This window comes from Octodon degus, unplaced genomic scaffold, assembly GCF_000260255.1.
Source record: "Octodon degus isolate 3935 unplaced genomic scaffold, OctDeg1.0 scaffold00253, whole genome shotgun sequence".
Lineage (NCBI taxonomy): Eukaryota > Metazoa > Chordata > Mammalia > Rodentia > Octodontidae > Octodon > Octodon degus.
In genome coordinates this window covers 2,711,486-2,730,179 of record NW_004524829.1, presented here as the reverse complement: position 1 = coordinate 2,730,179, position 18,694 = coordinate 2,711,486, and the positions used below count along the sequence as shown (strand labels likewise).

Sequence of the window (18,694 nt, the reverse complement as noted above, 5' to 3'; positions counted from 1 at the left end):
CCCAATAGACAAATAGCTATAATCATTTTAATATATTGCTCATTTCATTTTCCCAGCCTTACATCTAAAATTCAGAGATAATTCTCTCCTCAACCAGCCTTTGGCAGTCATTTGGCCTTCTTCACATTTTATACTACATAAACTGTACTTGGGAGTATATTTTCTTAGCTCTAGTGGTATCACTTAGTGCGGGGTATACTGACACTAGGGGATTTTTTGAAAAAGAAAAAGAAGGCTATAATTACAGTAGGAGTCAATGATAAAGTAACAGTTTTATGTTCTGAATGGATAATGAACATTTCAGTTTCCCAATAAAGTTCTCCCACCAAACCACAATACTGTAAACTCAGCTTATAATTCACTCAGCTCAGCAGCTTTGAAATTATGGGACTATTGATGACTTTCATGTACTGCAGGGCAAGAGGAAGAACTGACTCACTGTATTTCTAATGCTGTATATAAGAGAGATTTTATTAGCATTTCTAGCAGAGTTTAAATTTTACATGATTCCAATTAGCAAAGTCGTCTGCCTCCCTGCTAGTGAGTAAGGTGTGACAAGAACCCACAGGGAGGACAGAGTGGCATTAATACCACCCGCCAGTGGGCCCAGGAGAATTCTCGATGATCAATGCTGAGCATCCTTTTTGTTAAAGACTCATCACTTTAGGTAAAGAAGATACTAGAGGGCTTGTCCAAGAAAGGGGCAGCTCAGCTAGAATAAGGCATCTGTAACCTCTTGACCTGAAAAGATCATGTGAGACCAGTGAGAAAGTACATGCAGTAACTCTGCTCTCAAGCTATAAAATGTCCATGTCAGAGAAAGTGCTCCTACAGTCTCAGAGGGTTCTCTTAATGTTGAATAAAGGATGACTCCTACCCTGAAGGAGACTGCTGTCTCCTCGGTTGGCTTAACAGGGCCCAACCGAACCCCAATGGTGCCTTTTCTATGTCAGAAAGACAGGCCCCAAAGGACTTGAGAGATGCTTCTCCTGGAAGGTATGAATTTCCAACTAGCAAACGAAAGTTTCTCAACGTTAGTCATTAACGAAATGAAAGTTAAAGCTATAGTGAAATGCCATTTCAGCGCATTAAGATAACTTTCATAAGAGAAGTGGAAAACAGTGAGTGTTGATGAAGATGTAGAGAAATTAGAATTCTCATACACTGTTGCTGAAACTGTAAAATGCTAGATCTGCTGAGTAAAACAGTTCACTAGTTCCTCAGTAAAGGAAAACAGGATTTACTACCTGAGCTAGCTATCCCCCTCCTAGCCATGTGTCCTCAGAGAATTGCAAGTAAGTGTTAAAACAAAAAGCAATACCTGGACATCATAGGGCTCTCTACAGCAGCCATAAGCTGGTGCCAACTCAATGTCCATCAGGCAATGCATTATAAATAACACGTGGGATAGCCACATCACTGAATATTACTTGGTCATAAAAGGGAAGAGAATATTAATAACTGCAGCCCTACAAATGAAACTTGAAAATACTATGCTGAGCACAAGAAGCCAGACTCAGAAGGCTACATATTGTCTGATTCCACTTAAATATAATATCCAGAATAAGCAGCTATATCAAGGCTGAAAGCGTATTCGTGGTTGTCAGGGTCCAGAGCAGGGGGAATGGAGATGGACTGCTTCATGGGTAAAGATGCTTTTGGAAGTGAGGAATATGTTCTGGACCATTTCAGGTAGAGGTGGACTGTAGAAGAACTTGGATTTTACTACAATCAAAAGGAGGCTCTTCCCCAGGCCTCCATGCCCCACATCAGGGTCTGTGGTCCTGGCAGAAAGATGGGGGAGGGGGCTCTCAGGCTCCCTTATGCCTTTGCCAGGACAGACAAGGATGTTGTGTCCGTTCTCTAGCAGTCTCCGAATGCCACGTGGGGTGTGGGGCTGGGCACATCACTGTGAGTTAGAAAATGAGCTGGGACTTGAGTTGCCCTGGGAGGATGCACCCAAGTCAGACAGCCGGTGGAGGAGGGAGCTTGGTAGATGGCAGATAATCACAAGGAAAAGAGGTAGGATAGGAGAGGCTCTGGCAGCTGGGAGACCTGTACTCCCTGGCAATCTGCAAGGGTTGGGCTTCATCTTGCAGGGCAGGAGCAGCACACGGATTGCAGGCTGCTGGGGTGGTGTTATTTGGAAAGCCGTGTGTGTGTGTCTGTGTGTGTGTGTTGTGTGTGTCTATGCACGTGTCTCTCTGTGTGTATGATAGGCTTGAATCAGTGCTGCTTTAGAGTCATACTTTCTAGCTAAGAGCCACACAACTGTCTTTTGCTTTACAGGGACCCAGTTCACACAGCTGTGCCCAGCTCTAAACTCTGTCGTGGGTTCATCTCCACTCATCTTTAGAAAGATAAAAAATGTTCTCCAACTATTGGCTGTGCCACTGCAAAGACAAAACCAAACACACACAGCCTTAGCATCCCCTAAATGAAAACTGGAATGAAACTATAAGTTCACTAATCTTTGTCACACACTATCCAAAGAAAGTGATCTGATTTCCGTACATTCTGGAAGGCTCGCGATCCCCCAAGTTAAGGCAACGACGCAGCACAGACAACTCCCCGAGCTCTGACTTGGCTCATAGCTCACGGCTGCGGCTTCTCTCCTCCGCAGACAAGGCAAACCCTGGGATGAGGGGGAAGGGCAACTGAACTGGAGCCAGACAGGGCCCAGCGGCTGTGGGGGATGGGAGGGTGAGGGTAGGGGTCCGTGTACCGAAGGCTGGTTCATCGGTGGAAGGCTTATCCATGAATGAGGAGGAAAAATAAAGCCACCGAACAAACAGAAATACCTCTACTCGTTATTCACTAGTTTCTGGGAAGATGACTCTTTGAGATTCAACAAAGCACCCTTCCATGGTGAGATACGCTGAGTCAGACAAGCGCCAGTTGTAGGCTCCTTAGATAAGGTTACATTCAAAAGTGTAGGTCTAGGGTTGAAACAGGGAGGCGGCCAAGTCCCAGCCCGCCGGCCGGCTATCCAGGCGCACCCTCTCCTGGACATTGCTGGTACCACACGGTTCCTCCAATTTTTCTTCTCGTCTCTATAATCTTCGGTCATGATGCCCATGTTGTCCATTACAACCTCCTATGAGAATTTCAGGATTTAAAATTTTATTTGGGGGCCGGGGAGATAGCTCAGTAGAATAAGCGCTTGCCTGGCAAGCTCAAGAGCCTGAGTTCAATCCCCAGTTCCGAAAAAAAAAAAAATTTATTTGACTGAAGAGTATATGTACCCACTGGTACCTACTGTTTCCTAATATTATTGAGGCCTTTTGACTTCAGGAACAAGTTGTGGATAGTTATCCTGTTTACTGAGTGCCTGCTATTATTTTAATGTTATCTGTCATAATCTTTATGTCAATCACTATGGTAGAAATAGGTAATACTTCCCCCAACACCTAGGTGATGGGATCAAGATGTAGTACACTTAAGAAATTGTACTTCATTCAACAATTTATCTCAACTTCGAGGCCCCTAACCCTTGACTTCCTTTATTGTGCCCAAATCATGCTTCACAGTGGCTAACGCTGGGGAAGCGGGGAAGCGTTCCAGGGGACACCTAATTCTCCCTATAAGAAGTTAAGAATCATTACATCAATGAATGTCCCTTACTGAGCAGATGCTAGTATTTGGCAGGCTCAGGGGCCTGTTGGGGCAGGTCCTTTCACTACTAACATAAAACAACAAAGAACCACATTCTGCATTTTAAAAGATAACGATAGGGCCGGCCAAATAGTTCAGCAGATTAAAGCGCCTGTTTAGGCAGATGCAGGGGCCAGTGGTTCGATGCCCTGCCTGCCTTGCTGTCCTGCCCACTCTCCCACCACCACCCCAGGCCCACTGAGATGGTGTTTGAGACTGGGCTTGGTGGCGCTGGCCTGTAATCCCAGCTCTTTGGGAGGGTGAACACAGGCGGATAACTATGTGTCTGATCTATATAGTGAGACCCTGTAGACCCTTACTAAAAAAATACAAAAAAAAAAAAAAAAAAGATAATGACAACTTCTTGTTATGTTTTTAATAAGACTGTTTATTAGCAACTTAAAGGTGATTGCATGTATGCACAGGAAAGAACTATTTTAGAAGCATTTCCAAATTGGAATGCAAGGCTAGCTGTTGATTTTAGTCTAGGATGACACATTCATTGAAAATCACTTACATCTTACTCTAGGAAGGAAGAACTCTAGGAGCAACTTCTAAGGTTTACACTTCCCAGGCTAGGGAGTGTCCTTCCAGGCTGATGCCTTTGCAGGTTTGCTCTTCTAATGCATCAGTGCAGTTATTTTGTGCATCTGGCCTTTGCTCTGTTTTATGTCTGGGGTTCCAGAATGTCCATTAGAAAAAGCCTCACTGTACCATGATGCCATCATTGTCATCTTCCACCTAAAACGCATGCCCTTTCCTCTTCCTCTCCACAGTCCAAGTCCATGGGTGACAGTAAGAACCGCCACAAGAAACCCAAGGACCCCAAGCCAAAAGTAAAGAAGCTCAAGTATCACCAGTACATCCCTCCAGACCAGAAGGCGGAGAAGTCCCCGCCGCCCATGGACTCAGCCTATGCCCGGCTGCTCCAGCAGCAGCAGCTCTTCCTGCAGCTCCAGATCCTCAGCCAGCAGCAGCAGCACCGGTTCAGCTACCCAGGGCTGCACCAAGCCCAGCTCAAGTGAGTCAGGAGAATGGGGTGGTGGGCAAGGCAGAGCTGGGGGCTGGCTTCTGCCTGGCTGGAGCTCCTGGGCCAGCACCTGGGGACCCAGCAGGCCTGTACATCACGTTTCATGCAGTATGTTTGGAATATGCCTATTTGGAAACCATACATCCCTTTTCAAGACCTCCAGCTTGTGGAACATCTAAGAACACAACACAAGCACTACGCACAGTTCCAATACAATTCTTCTTTGGGAAGCAACAGAGATGCATTGCTGAGTGACAGAAAGTTTTTGACTCATTTGTTTGCATCTTCTTTAATTTTTATTTTGTTAGTACATGCTTGTAGCACATAATGGGTACATTCATCCTGGGAGTGGGTATAAGGATGTAACACCTCTGAATGCCTTTTGCATCCCCCCCTCCCCACCTTAAGGTAGGCAGTATCCTCACTCTGAAGTCAGCATGGTGGTTCACTCAGCTGCCTCTGGCCACCCATGGGTCCTGCTGACAACGATGATGGATGCTGGACATACTCTTGCTTCATAATCTTGCTCAGTGCCCCCAGGTCCAGAACAGTGCATCATTCAATTTCAGATGGAAGTGTACCCTCTTCAGCCAAAGCCCCCAGCACTCCTCCCTATCTCCCCAAAACAAACCCTTCGGGTTTCTGCTGCTTGCTAGTTAGCCTGTGCCATTGCTTCTCCTCACTCTGCAGTCTTCTGTTGGTTTGCCACACCTTTTAGCCTCGCAGGAAGTGACTCTGTGATCAGATCCAGCTCAGATCCAAAGGCAAGGTGCCCCCCACATAGCCAATTGTACTGTAAGTGTCTGTGTCTTTTAGAGAACCAAATGAACAGATGGCCAGAAATCTGAACTCTTCCTCAACACCACTGAGCAACAGCCCTCTGTCCCCTGTCAAGAGCAGTTTTCCTGGACAAACTGGTGTCTCTTCTCTCAAGCCAGGCCCACTTCCACCCAACCTGGATGACCTCAAGGTACAAGATTTGACATGGTTTTCACTTCTTCTTAACAGATGCAACAATATGTTTTTTATTAGTATCTTTGCCATCTGATTTCTTGAATTTTTTAAAAAATCAGGAATGAAAAAACAATATGGGGCCGGGGAGATGGCTCAGTAGGATAAGTGCTTGATTGGCAAATGCAAGGATCTGAGTTCAATCCCTGGTTCTGCAAAAAAAAAAAAAAAAAAAAGAAAGAAAAAGAAAAAACAGTATGGGAGAGTCTTAAGGCAGTAACAGAATTGAGGCTGCTGTGGCCAGCCACCCATGGAGGACAGAACTGCAGGTCCCTAGCTCAGCTCTCCTGGACTGTGACTCCTAGAGTCAGGCAGTCTTCACATGTCATAGCATCTTAGCTTTCTCGTTTGCACAAATGGATAGCTCTAATAGTCAAATACAATTGTATGTATGGTAGACACAAAGTGTTAATGCACAGTTTATAAAAGCCCCCAAACGCTGTAAAGCAGTGGTCAATACCATTTGGATATTTTACTCTGGCAAAATGAGAAAAGGAAGAACCACGTAAAGTGTTTTCTGTACACTTTAGTACATTCCATGATTTAGCATTCATTGGAAGTGTACATTTCTTCACAGGCCTTTGAACTGTGAGTTATTCTATTAGAAATCTATAAAAGTAGTAGAAGACTATTTAGTTTTTGGTAGGGTTATATTTGTTCCCTGGTATTAAATAATGATCCTAGGCCTTGATGAACAAAATAAAATGTTGGTAAGTCAATGTTCCTAATGTAATTTAGCTTCACTTTGTGTTCTATTAAATTCTCAAATCTGAGAACTTCTGTCCTAAAGCAGCACCTTTTAAAATGCTACATGCATTCCAGGAACTTATGCCAAATCATAGAGCACATGGGTCTGTGTTTCAAAATGGTGCTGAACTTTGGAGTTGAACCTGGTGTGTTTCAAAGCAATCCTTAGGACCAAAATACTCATCTGTCTATCCAATACTCAGAGCAGAACTGAAAAACACAAATGTGACTTCCCCAGTGGGTGACTAAAATTCAATTCCCACTCCATTCTCAGTGTTCACACTCATTAACCTGGTTTCCACCCCACCTATCACTCTCCACAAGTTGTCTTATAATTTTCTCCAAAACTACATCCCTCAAGTCCTTATACCTTCATTATGCCACACATATGGTCCTTCCTCCTTCTCATCTCTCGTAGCCACTGACATCATATTCCTAGATAGGAGAATGGAGATAGGAGTTAGGTTATTGCAGATTAAAGGAGAATCCATGGCTGCAGTGTGTTAACACTAGTCAAAATGTATCACAGATCCTGATATCAAAAGTTCTTCTATTATTTCTCCTAGAATTAAAAATGCTTAGTTTTCATTAAGTTTGTTTCTACTTAGCATTCATATACACACCCAGAAAAAGATGCCAAATTTGTGACTATAACCTATGGAGTTGTGTGTCATCCACCCTTCACTTTCCAAAGCCTAAATCCATAAGGGAAAAAGAAGCACTATGCTAAGTGAAATAAACCCCACTCAGAGGGACAATACCAAATGCACCCACCTAGAAGAGGCACCAGGAATAGGCAAATTTACAGAGACTGGAAGTAGAACAGAAATTACTAGGAGAGGAGGGCAGAAAGGGCCAAGGGGAGTCAGAGTTTAATGGTTATAGGGTTTTAGGTGGAGATGATGACAGAGCTCTGGGGATGGAGGGTGGTGGCATTGCATAGCCATGTGGATGTACTTAATGCCATTGAGCAGCACACTCAAATGCTTAAGAGGTCAATTTAATGTTGGGTTTATTTTACCACAATAAACAAGTTTAAGCTAGACTATCTCTGAAGGGAAGCCCTGAGCCAGGTAGGACTGGAGAGGGCTTCCCCCCAGAAAAAGCATGGTCCAGATATGGGTCTAAGCGAAGCTGCTGAGCTGGTGAGAATTGTAATAAGTGGGGTAGGCCAAGGAGATGGAGGTGAGACGATAGTTACTACATATTGAGCATACACAACAAGTTAACCATTCTATATAAATATGTACCCACAAGGGCAGTTTTGTCATCCTGATTCTTAAAATGAAACTAAAAATCAGAATCTTAAAGAGGTTAAATAACACACCAGTTAAAGAGCTTATAAATGGCAGAGGTGAAGCTTGAACATGGGGGCTGATTGCAAGTCCTTGACATTGTCCTGAGAGATAAGAGGGAGAAGGGGAAGAGAGAGACATGCAGGCTCATGGACCAGGAGTCTCCTGAGTTCCCAGAGAGTCACCAAGGACAGAGAGGGAGGTTAGAAGAAGCAGATGTGAAGGTAGGACAAGTACACACTGTTCACTGCTGCTGAGTGGCAGGTAATGGCAGGACAACTGGGAGAAAAGGCTCAGTCCAGCTGATTTCTAAAATCGTGAGTGACTAAAACATCACTGAATGTATGACATAGATGTATATAAGTTGCCACTATATAATATTCTAAAATTTAAGGCAAATTGAACTCAACAAGTACGCATTTTATTTTAGAATATGACCTGCATTATTTAATAATGTAACTTAAATTATTCAGTGCTAGAACATATTCTAAAAATAAATGTAGAACTCATTAATTTTAAGTAATTCAAAATTAAGACAATAATGAGTTGTCATCTTGTGCTTTTTGAAATCATCAAATCTTAAAAAGAAATACCAGAAGACTATGGAGGAAATGCATCTTTATTTCTAGTGTAAGTTGATACGATCTTTCTCTGATAGCCTTTAGCTTATTATAAAAATAACATATTCACAGTTGAAAATATGATACTGTATAATAAAGTACATATGTCAAAAGACAAGAGTCACACTAAGTATAGCCGATTATGCTTCTTTCTAGATTTAAAATGCATGCAAACATATATTGTTTCATAATAACTATTCTTAAATAATTATATGGCTATAAATTTCTGACATGCCTTCTTTAACACATCATGAACATTTTCATAACTTTTAATATTTAATAAAGGTTTTATTTTTAATAGCAGCATATCACCCCACCGCCTTGTTAACATTCCACTGTTGGACATGTAACTAGCTGCCAAAGTTTTATTAGGCAAAATATGACTTCAGTGACCTTTGTACATACATTTATTAATCTCTCTCATTATTTCTCCTTGCTAACTGCAGAGGAATGAGATTCCTGAGCTAAAATATGTTAACATTTTGAAAGTTCTTGATGCTTTTTACTAGACTTCTGTCCACAAACTTGTTTCTGTCTGTTCCCAGAGGCAGCATACCCAGGCAGCACTCCTTAAAGGTTAATCCGCAGTGGGTCTCCTAGGCCTATCCTAGAATACAGATTCCCATTCTGCAGCTCTGGGGTCCAGACAAAGAAGAGGCTACATTTCCAACTGGCTCTGAGATATTGGTCACATGCCTGGTCTGAAGACCATACATTGAGTAGGATGGTATAGTAAAGACCTCTCTTTTCAACATTTGTAGTTATTTTTGCTGCTACTTCACTAACACAAAGGGTAATTACTCATTTTTTTGACAATTTGATGAAAATAAATATATATACGTGTTTATTTTATTTGCATCTCTTGAATCACTAATGATATATGTACATTATGGACCACTATATTTTTTGTTTTTATTTTTATTTTATTTTTTTTTTTGGCAGAACTGGGGATTGAACTCAGGCCCTTGCACTTGCCAGGAAAGTGCTTATTCTACTAAGCCATTTTTCCAGCACCTATATATTTTTTTTTTTTTTATGGAAAGCGAGGATTGTACCTTTTACCTATTTTTATACAGTCAATTTTTTTATTATTTTATTTGTTTTTTATTATTAAGCACATTTAATGCACTGGACTTTTTTTTTAATTTTTTATTTGTGAGAGAGAGAGAGAGAGAGAGAGAGAGAGAGAGAGAGAGAGAGTGGTGTGTGTGTGTGGCCAGCTCAGCCCACCAGGGGGCGGGGCTGGCTGGCATGTGGTGCTGGGGGATCGAACCACGGTCCCTGATGCCTTGCCAAGCTTGTTCCAAGTAGGTGCTTTAGACCACTGAGCCATCTCTCCAGCCCCTCAGGGTTTCTTGACTTAGAGGAGTTTTAAATTTTTGTTGTCAATATTTTTATTACTATTTCATTTGCTTTTATACTCAGAAGATCTTTTAAAAGCTGAAAATATTTCCCTAAATATTCATCTTTTTTTTTTTTTTTTTGGCAGAACCAGGGTTTGAACTCAGGCCCTTGCACTTGCCAGGGAAGCACTTATTCCATTGAGCCATCTCCCCGGACCCTATTCTTCTGTTTTATATAATTATTAATGTTTAGCTATTTAGTGCATTTCCTGTTTCAATAACAAAAGCAATATCTTTATATGGAATGTTTAGAAAGTACAAGTCATGAAAATCATTAACACCTTAGCATATATTTGTCCAGATTTTCCATATGCAAACATAGGTTTAAATATATATGCATATTATTTGTCTGACTTGTTTAAAAACAGAATCAATCAAACTTTCTTTCATTTAGTATTATACCGTAAGCAATTATTCATTATCCAGTGTCAACAATTATTTAATAGATCTATACTAGCCCATCATTCCATGCTCTGTCATTTACTTGACCAGTTCTCACATTAATATACATTAATTTCATAATTTGTGATTTACAAACATTATGAAACATAGAGATGAGCTAACTACTCCTGAGTCAATATAATCATAAATTTAAAAAATAATAATGAGCTCATACATTGTGCAAACATTTTCCAGGCTCCACACTAAGTGCTTTACAAATTTTAAACCATTGACACAGAACCAAGCAGGTAGGTACTGTTAACCCTATTTCACAGAACAGGCACAGAGAACCACTTAAAATAGTAATAGGTGGGGCCAGGGTGTGGACCAAAGATCTTATCACCACATTCTCTCTCAATTTATGACTGTCTTTCAGCCAGTTGTTAAAAGTAAGACACAAATTTGAGTGTGGAGCTGAGACTTTCAATCTGGTCTAGGGACCAGCACCATTCCACCTCCCCCACCAGGTCTTGTTAGGAATTCAGCTCTCTAGCCCCTCCCCAGCCAGCCCTGCTGATGCTCAGGCCAGGGCGGGGCCTGGAGTGTGTGCTGCCCCAGCCCTCAGATGCATGCCCAGGTTTAAGAAAGAGAGCCCAGTGGGGAGAAGCTCCACCCTGGAACCTGAAACCTGACAAGTCTCCACTGTGCTTGGAGACTAGTGGTGGAGGGCTCAGGTCCAAAGTCAGGCAGAGACCAGTTTTCTCATCTGTAAATGGAAGCTGGGACCAAGATGGGGGTGGAGGACAGTAGAAAAGGACACTTCTATCTTTCATTTGGCATTTTAGGACCCTAAGGCCACGAGTGTGGAGTGCAGACATCTCCCTTACAATCGTTACACTCCTGGGCTTTATCTTTATAAGGGTAAAGAAGTGAGAGGCATTCAGCAGAAATTACATTTCAGATTTTGAATTTTGATCGGCTCCTGGGCTGGCCGCATGCGGTCTGACCCCCTCCCCGAATGCCAGGCAGCAGCTGTGCTTGCAGCTCCCAGCCAGCCCCACGCTCTTGAGAGCAGAGCGAGGCTCTCCAGTCTCCTTCCTGCTGAGTTAGGATGCCAGAGAGCCTCGGTACATTAAATGGTTTTCCAACTCAGCGTTGATGCTGACACACTGCCCCACAGTAAGTCAAGGAGCATCTGTGTGTGATAAAAGTAAAAGCGAGTTGTTAAAATTGTGCAAAGCTGGTTCAAGGTTAAAAGAAGAAACTGAAAACAAGTAAAACTAGAGAAATGGGTGCTGTAAACTTTCATGAACGATGTTTTCAAGCTAATTTAATAATAAATACATGTATAAAAACATTGTCATTTAATACACACTCACAACATCCTGGTTCCTTTAGGTCTCTGAATTAAGACAACAGCTTCGAATACGGGGCTTGCCCGTGTCGGGCACCAAAACAGCACTCATGGACCGGCTTCGACCCTTCCAGGACTGTTCTGGCAACCCTGTGGCCAACTTTGGGGACATCACTACCGTCACTTTTCCTGTTACTCCCAACACTCTGCCCAGTTACCAGTCTCCCCCTTCCACCAGTGCCTTGTCCAACGGCTTGTACCACTTCGGCAGCACCAGCTCCAGCCCGCCCATCTCGCCTGCCTCGTCTGATCTGTCAGCGGCCGGGTCTTTGCCTGACACCTTCAACGAGGCGTCCCCGTCCTTCGGCCTGCACCCGTCCCCGGTGCACGCTTGCACCGAGGAGAGTCACGTGAGCAGCCTGAATGGGGGCTCTGGTCCTCCTGAGCTCGATGGGCTGGACTCTGAGAAGGATAAGATGCTGGTGGAGAAGCAGAAGGTGATCAATGAACTCACCTGGAAACTGCAGCAAGAGCAGCGGCAGGTGGAAGAGCTGAGGATGCAACTGCAGAGGCAGAAGAGCAGTCACTGTGCCGAGACAAAGCCGCTGCCCTTCTTGGCCGCCCCCATTAAGCAGGAAGACGCCATCTCCAGCTGCCCTTTCACCTCCTCTCAGATTCACACCAAAGGACAAAGCCACAGCGCTGAGAGTCAACCGCAGGCCTGTGATGCTGCTCACCTCCTGCCCCTGGGCAACACGCACTGTGTGGAGTCCTCAGGTCAAACCAATGTCATTTCTTCCACTTTTCTCAGCCCCCAGTGCTCCCCCCAGCACTCGCCACTCGGAGCTGTGAAGAGCCCACAACACATCAGTTTGCCGCCCTCGCCCAACAGCCATTACTTCCTGCCCTCATCCTCCGGGGCTCAGGGAGAGGGACACAAGGTGTCCTCACCCAGCAGCCAGGTGTGTGCCACACAGGTAAGAACTAGGCCCTGCACATCCTTCTTAAGGCGCAGGGAGATAGACTACCCAGCCCTCACAGAGCTGATGTTAGAACGTGCAAACTTGTTCTAAAAAGGGCCAACAGGTAAATATTTGGGGCTTTATAAGTCCTACGGCTTGTGTTGCAACTATTCAGCCTTGCCCTTGCAACAAATAAGCAACCATAGACATCTGATAAATGAATTTGTGGTTCCAACAAAACTTTATTTGTAAGATCAGGCAAAGAGCAAAACTGAGCTTGTGAGCCATGGCTTGTGGACCACTGCTTTCAGGACTCCTTGATATTAAATCACTGTATCAAGAAACCCAAAGAGGAAGTCACCAGACCTTATTCTTCTCTCTATACAATAGTATTTACTGGGCTGGGAAGATAGCTCAGCAGTCTAAGAGCCTGCCTGGTAAGCAAAAGGACCTAGGTTCGATCCCCAGCACTGCATGCTGAGCTGCCAAGCCAGTCACAGAAACTAGGCATGGTGGTGCACACCTATAATTCCAGCACTGGGGAGGCTGAGAAAGGAGCATCACTACAAGTTTGAGCTGCATAGTAATACCCTATACCAGATAAATTAACAAATTAATTAATTTTTAAAAGATAAAATAGTATTTACTAAGCACCTATTATGCATCATTCTCTGACCCAACAAGAATCAGTGCTGAACTAACCAAATACAAATTTCTCTTCCCTTGGGAAGACAGACAGTAAGCAATATTTTAATGCTAAATTAATATAATGTGTTAGACAATGATGCATTTTATGAAAAAAACAGAAAAGGGGCTGTATTTGTGGGTGAAAATTACAACTTCAAACACTGAAAGACCAAGGGCATTTATTTGAACAAACCCTTAAAAGAGACAAAAGAGAAAAATCTTGTGATATTTGGAGCTAAGGCACTGAAAGCAAAGGGGGTTAGATTGCATGAAATATTCAAGTGTCAGAAAGAAGGCCAGCATTGCTTGAGCAGGAGAGAATTGCAGGAGATGGCTTTGAAGAGTAACTCAAAGACAGGACCAACATGACCAGCAAAGATTCTTGCCCACGAAGTTAAAGAATTAATAAAGAAAGTCTAAATAAGTATATTTGTGGGGAAAAAATGACAATACCAAAGGCTCTACATCTGTCTTATCGGAAAGGGCATAATAAGAACCCCTACATGAACTGGATACTTGCCCACTATGAACAGTGTGTCAATAATCTCATTCATTGTCTCCACAATCCCATGAGTTCCAACTTATTATTCTTTATCTGCCATTGAGGAAAAGAAAACATATTTCAAAATAAGATTTAGCTCATTAAGCCCCTTGTGTAGGATCATATAAAGTTCACATTATTTGATTCTAAAGTTTGTACATTTTCACTTTGAACATAGATACTCTGGAAGTATGAGTTGTAGCTAAAGTAAGGAGAATTCATTTTTACCACCTACTGGAATAACACATTAAAATGAAAGCTAATCCTTCCTGAAGAGCACTCCAGAAGTAATGCGAACTAAAAAGAGTTATTTTTATTAATAAACATTTAATGGCTAGTGTCCTAGGCAACAAAAGTAAAAATAGTTCTTAAGACATAGTGCTGGGATATAATTTTCATGATATTGGTGCTGTGGAAAAGTAACCTTTCACAGTGATTTATGGTGTATAAAACTCTTGGAAGTGATTTCATGATGAAAAGGTAAGGAACAATGTACATAACATGACTTATCTGTACCCTTGACATCAAATGCTTCACAAAGTACGTAGTGATGGACATAGGAAGCTTGATGATAAGTGAGTAGAAAAGTCCAGGAGGATTCTGTGAAGGTTTTGTCAGACTTTATGGAAAGTGTGGTGTTAAACTGGAAAGAGAATGACATTCCACATTTGCAAAGACAATGAAGTAGAACACATGGGACAGGCTGTCAGTAGTGGGAACAGCAGCATCTGGGCTTGCAAAAGCAAATGGCACCAGGGTCCTGACCACTCCCCCAGGTCGGATGGGGAGCTCCTGTGCTGTGGCTGTGAGAACCGCCTGAAGTTTGTGAACCACAGGTGACATGCACAAAGCTGGGTTTTAGGTGAGTTCCTCTGCGAGTGCAAATTAGGAAACTTTGACCAGGAATCACAGCACATGGGGCAGAAGTACCAGAAAAGCTACACTTACGTTTGCTGCTGGCCATTTAACTAGTCTCTTCTTCCTGCCTACAGAATTCAGGAGGATGCGACAGCCATCCTTCCAACTTCTCTTCCCAGTCTGCTGGCCTCCACACCCCTTTCTCTGGAGCCCAGACAGACAGCAGTCAAGGTGCTGGGGGCAACCCTTACCCCAAAAGCCCAGGCGTACAGCCAAAGGTAAGCACTCCCAAGGGGAAGGCTCATATCATCTCTTCTGTCTTCACTAGTCCTTCTTTTGCAGTACAAATGATGAGGTTCAGTACAAGTTCTTATACGTCCTAAGTCTTAATTGACCTTGGAAGGCTAGGGCCAAAATGTTGGCTTTCCTTGTGGCCCTCCTTTTTCTCTAATTTTTGGTCTGCGAACTTAGGTTGTTAACCCTCCAGAAAATGATGAGGTTCAGATGGAGGTAGAATAACATTTTATTTCGGACAGGCATATATGTACTAGGAGTGCCTTGAAATAGATGTATAGATATGAGAGCTAGGAAATATCCTCAGGAAGCATTTCAGGGGTCATAGCAAATAGCATGGTGACTGAAATGGCCATGATGCATTTGCTAAATGACCTGCACAACAAACCAATTTCTGTGAAATTGAAGACTGGAATAGAAATACACAAGAAAATAATGCCATGGGGGGGAAAGAGTCACTGGGATTCACGGAGAGGATGGCGAAGTGCAGGGAGTGTGCATACCATCTGTCTGAAGGAAAAGGGTGAGGAGAAAGTTTTCAGCTGGTGAAAATCAGAGATGTGAAGGTCTATAATATGGGGAGTCGTAGGAACAATGAGAGGTGATAGGAAAGAGACAAAAGCAAGACAGCTATGACATAAAACAGCCACATGTCACAAATCAGAGAAGGAATGGAGAACCTGGCATGGGTCAAGCGGAAAACACACTCACAATAGACAAAGTGGGTTCAGGGCAAGAAAGCCCAGAAATGCCTCCAACTCTGCAGATATAATCAATGTGGAATGAAACAACCTAGGGAACAAATTACTCTGGAAATTCCTGGGCTCATGAAAGTATTTGTTTTGGATTAGACTAATTTTATTTCCTTTTATCATCCTGTTTTCTCCCAAGAGGGAGCATCTCCTAACAGGAAGAAAAAAAAATATGAAAGGTTCGCCTTTTAAAATGGCATAAGCCATAAATCCACAGTGATATAATACTATTGTTAATATGTTTTATTTGTTATTTTTTCATCTCTGATTTATTATCATTACCATCATTATGTTGTGGGTCATTTTTTTCTGAAAATGGCCTGTAATTCCTAAAATAGATGAAGTATCACTTATGCTTCATAAATTGAATGTTTTTCTCTGTGCTTTACTCACATTACAGATAACTGGTTTACATTCTTCTGGTAAAGTGGGGCCAAAATTTTCAATTCCATCTCCAACGTTTTCTAAATCAAATTCAACAGTTTCAGAGGTAACACAGCCTCCATCCTATGAAGATGCAGTGAAACAGGTAACCACAATTCTTTTTCTTTATGGAAAACTCAGCAGACATTGTTTTATATTATTGAACACCATGAACTTTGCAAATTCTACTATTGTTAAGTACCTTTCCAAAAGAATGAGCAAACTATCTCCACAGACATTGCAGGAGGTATTGCTTGTATATATAGATGGTGCCAATTTAGGCTACTTCATATTACAACTTTAGGGGTTAAGGAGATAGCTCAGAGGTCCAAGCACCTGCCTGGCAAGTGCAAGGACTGGGGTTCGATCTCCAGTACCACATGCCGTGCCAGCCACCGAAACCAGGCATGATGGCACATGCCTGTAATCCCAGTGCTGTGGGCAGGGATTGCTGAGACAGGAGGATCAGTACTATCCGAGCTCTGCAGCAAGACCCTGTGCCAAATCAATAAAAGATTTTTTAAAATTGTATTTGATTAACTTTATTGTGGTATAAAACAATACACATTCAGCTAAAATTGTACATGGAACTGTGAATCAGATCTTTTTCTGGGCTGGTGGTGTATAGCTCAATCCTGTCTCAAAGCAGGGCAGTGGCAATAAGTGCAGCTCCCAGCCAACCCTGCTGTCAACAGGGCAATTGACCACTGTTGTGCAGTGTGCTTTGCTACAGAGCTGAATGCTCGATAGCTTTAGGTGTATTAAGTGTATTTTCCTTTCGCGGCATCATCAACTTACAATGTGTTCCTCTGGATGTGATCCCATCATGAGTCCAGGAGCATCTGTAGCAGCTAAGTGATACAGGGAGAAGAGGCTTGGATGGCATTCACCTGGTCATGGTGCCAGTGCTGCCACCTGTCACCTGTCCTTGCCCCTAGGGTTGTGCACATATTCAATTTCTCTTCTATAAAAAAGGAACTATATCTACTCCATATGAACTTCAGGTCATCTGACACTACCATATTCTTTGGGCATGTGATAGGTATTCAAATATATGAAAGCAGTCTACAGCCATACCACCCTGAATGCACCCAATCTCGTCAAATATACAAAAGTAATCATCAGGGTAATACTTTTGAAGATAAATATTGATGCTCACTGAAGCTGAGCAAAGATTGTAAGGAGGTCTACTGTATCCTCTAGTCTCCTTTGTGTTTGGAATGCTTCAACAAAGACATAAGAAAAAAGGAAAATAATTACTGATATATATAGTCAGCCTTCAGGGTCCATGATTTTAACTATCCATGGATGAAAAATATTAGAGAAAAAAATCCCTGAAAATACAAAAAAGCAAAACATGAATCTGCAGGCTGCGAGCACCATGCTTGCTCCACAAGAAGGAAGTGACATTGGACCTACACTGGACTCTTGCATTTGACATGTGCTCCATCTCTTTCCAGCTCCCCTTATTTGAGTTTTGTTAGCCTCATACCTGGTGCATGTACTATGTAGCCTATGGTGTTCCATCCATACTCCACATGCATTTTTGTCATCATTCCTCAAATGATAAAACAGGGATCCCAAGTCCTTTGGCCCTGTATCCATGCAGCAGGAGCGGGAGGCACACTGGTGAAGCTTCATCTATATTCACAGCTATTCCTCACTGCTCACATCACTGCCTGAGCTCTGCCTCCTGTCAGGTCAGTGTTGGCTTTAGAGTCTCATAGAAACTTGAACTCTACTGTGAAGTCAACATGGAGGGATCTAGTTTACTTGCACCTAGGGAGACTCTAACAATAGAAACAAAGTATACAATGTAATATTAATAGAAACAAGGTGGACAACAAATGTAATGTTTGTATAATCCTTAAATCATCCCTTCCCCATGTCCATGGAAAAACTATCATCCATGGAAAAAGAAATACATGTTTATATGCGTAGGTTATCTTGAATAATTGTACTACTGATTTCTGCTGGCCAATACTTAAAATTTTTCTTTCTCCTTTTTAATTTTTATAACGTTTTGGCCAATTTTAAAAGCTTATATCTGCCAAGCTGAACAACTAATTTGAAAACAGTATGTAATATAACAGCCATTGTTGAATTCCTATAAATTTCTTTAGTGAAATTCTGTATCATATCTAACTTCAAATATTTTTGTATTCTCTTTAAAAATACAAAAAAAAATTCTTAAATACAAAAAATTTTAAAGAAAAGATATTTAAAAAGAGAAAAAAATGGGCAGGCCAAATAGCTTAGTAGGTAAAAGTGCCTGCAAGCAGGCACAGGGGCCAGGAGTTCTGTTCCCAGACCTGCTGTGCCGGCAGTTGAGATGGGTGTGGTGGTGCACACCTGTAATCCCAGCTCTTGGGAGGCTGTAAACAGGTGGATCACTATGAGTCTGATCTAGTGGTGAGACCCCGAACATCCTGTAGATCCTTCCCTAAAGTACAAAATAATAAAGAAAAAGAAAGAAAGAAAGAAAGAAAGAAAGAAAGAAAGAAAGAAAGAAAGAAAGAAAGAAAGAAAAAGAAAGAAAAGCTATCTTCCAGAAAACCATTCCCTCATTACAAAATGATTATGGAACAGACCCCTTCAATGAAGTACAACAACTATGTGCATTGCATTTACATTATACCAGGTAGTAGAAGTAATCTAGAGATCATTTTAAAAATACATGCA

The 18,694-nt window shown here is 42.2% G+C and overlaps 1 protein-coding gene across 2 annotated transcripts in view; it reads left to right on the top strand.

The window, feature by feature from the left end:
• Nucleotides 1-18,694, top strand: part of Myocd (myocardin) — a 96,148-nt gene that overhangs the window by 69,207 nt on the left and 8,247 nt on the right. For both annotated transcript variants that reach the window (XM_004646088.2, XM_023706353.1), the window contains 5 exons: nt 4,431-4,675; nt 5,501-5,654; nt 11,540-12,472; nt 14,678-14,821; nt 15,990-16,118. In XM_004646088.2, coding sequence (XP_004646145.1) covers nt 4,431-4,675; nt 5,501-5,654; nt 11,540-12,472; nt 14,678-14,821; nt 15,990-16,118 — 1,605 coding nt within the window. The remainder of the gene's footprint in view (nt 1-4,430; nt 4,676-5,500; nt 5,655-11,539; nt 12,473-14,677; nt 14,822-15,989; nt 16,119-18,694) is intronic.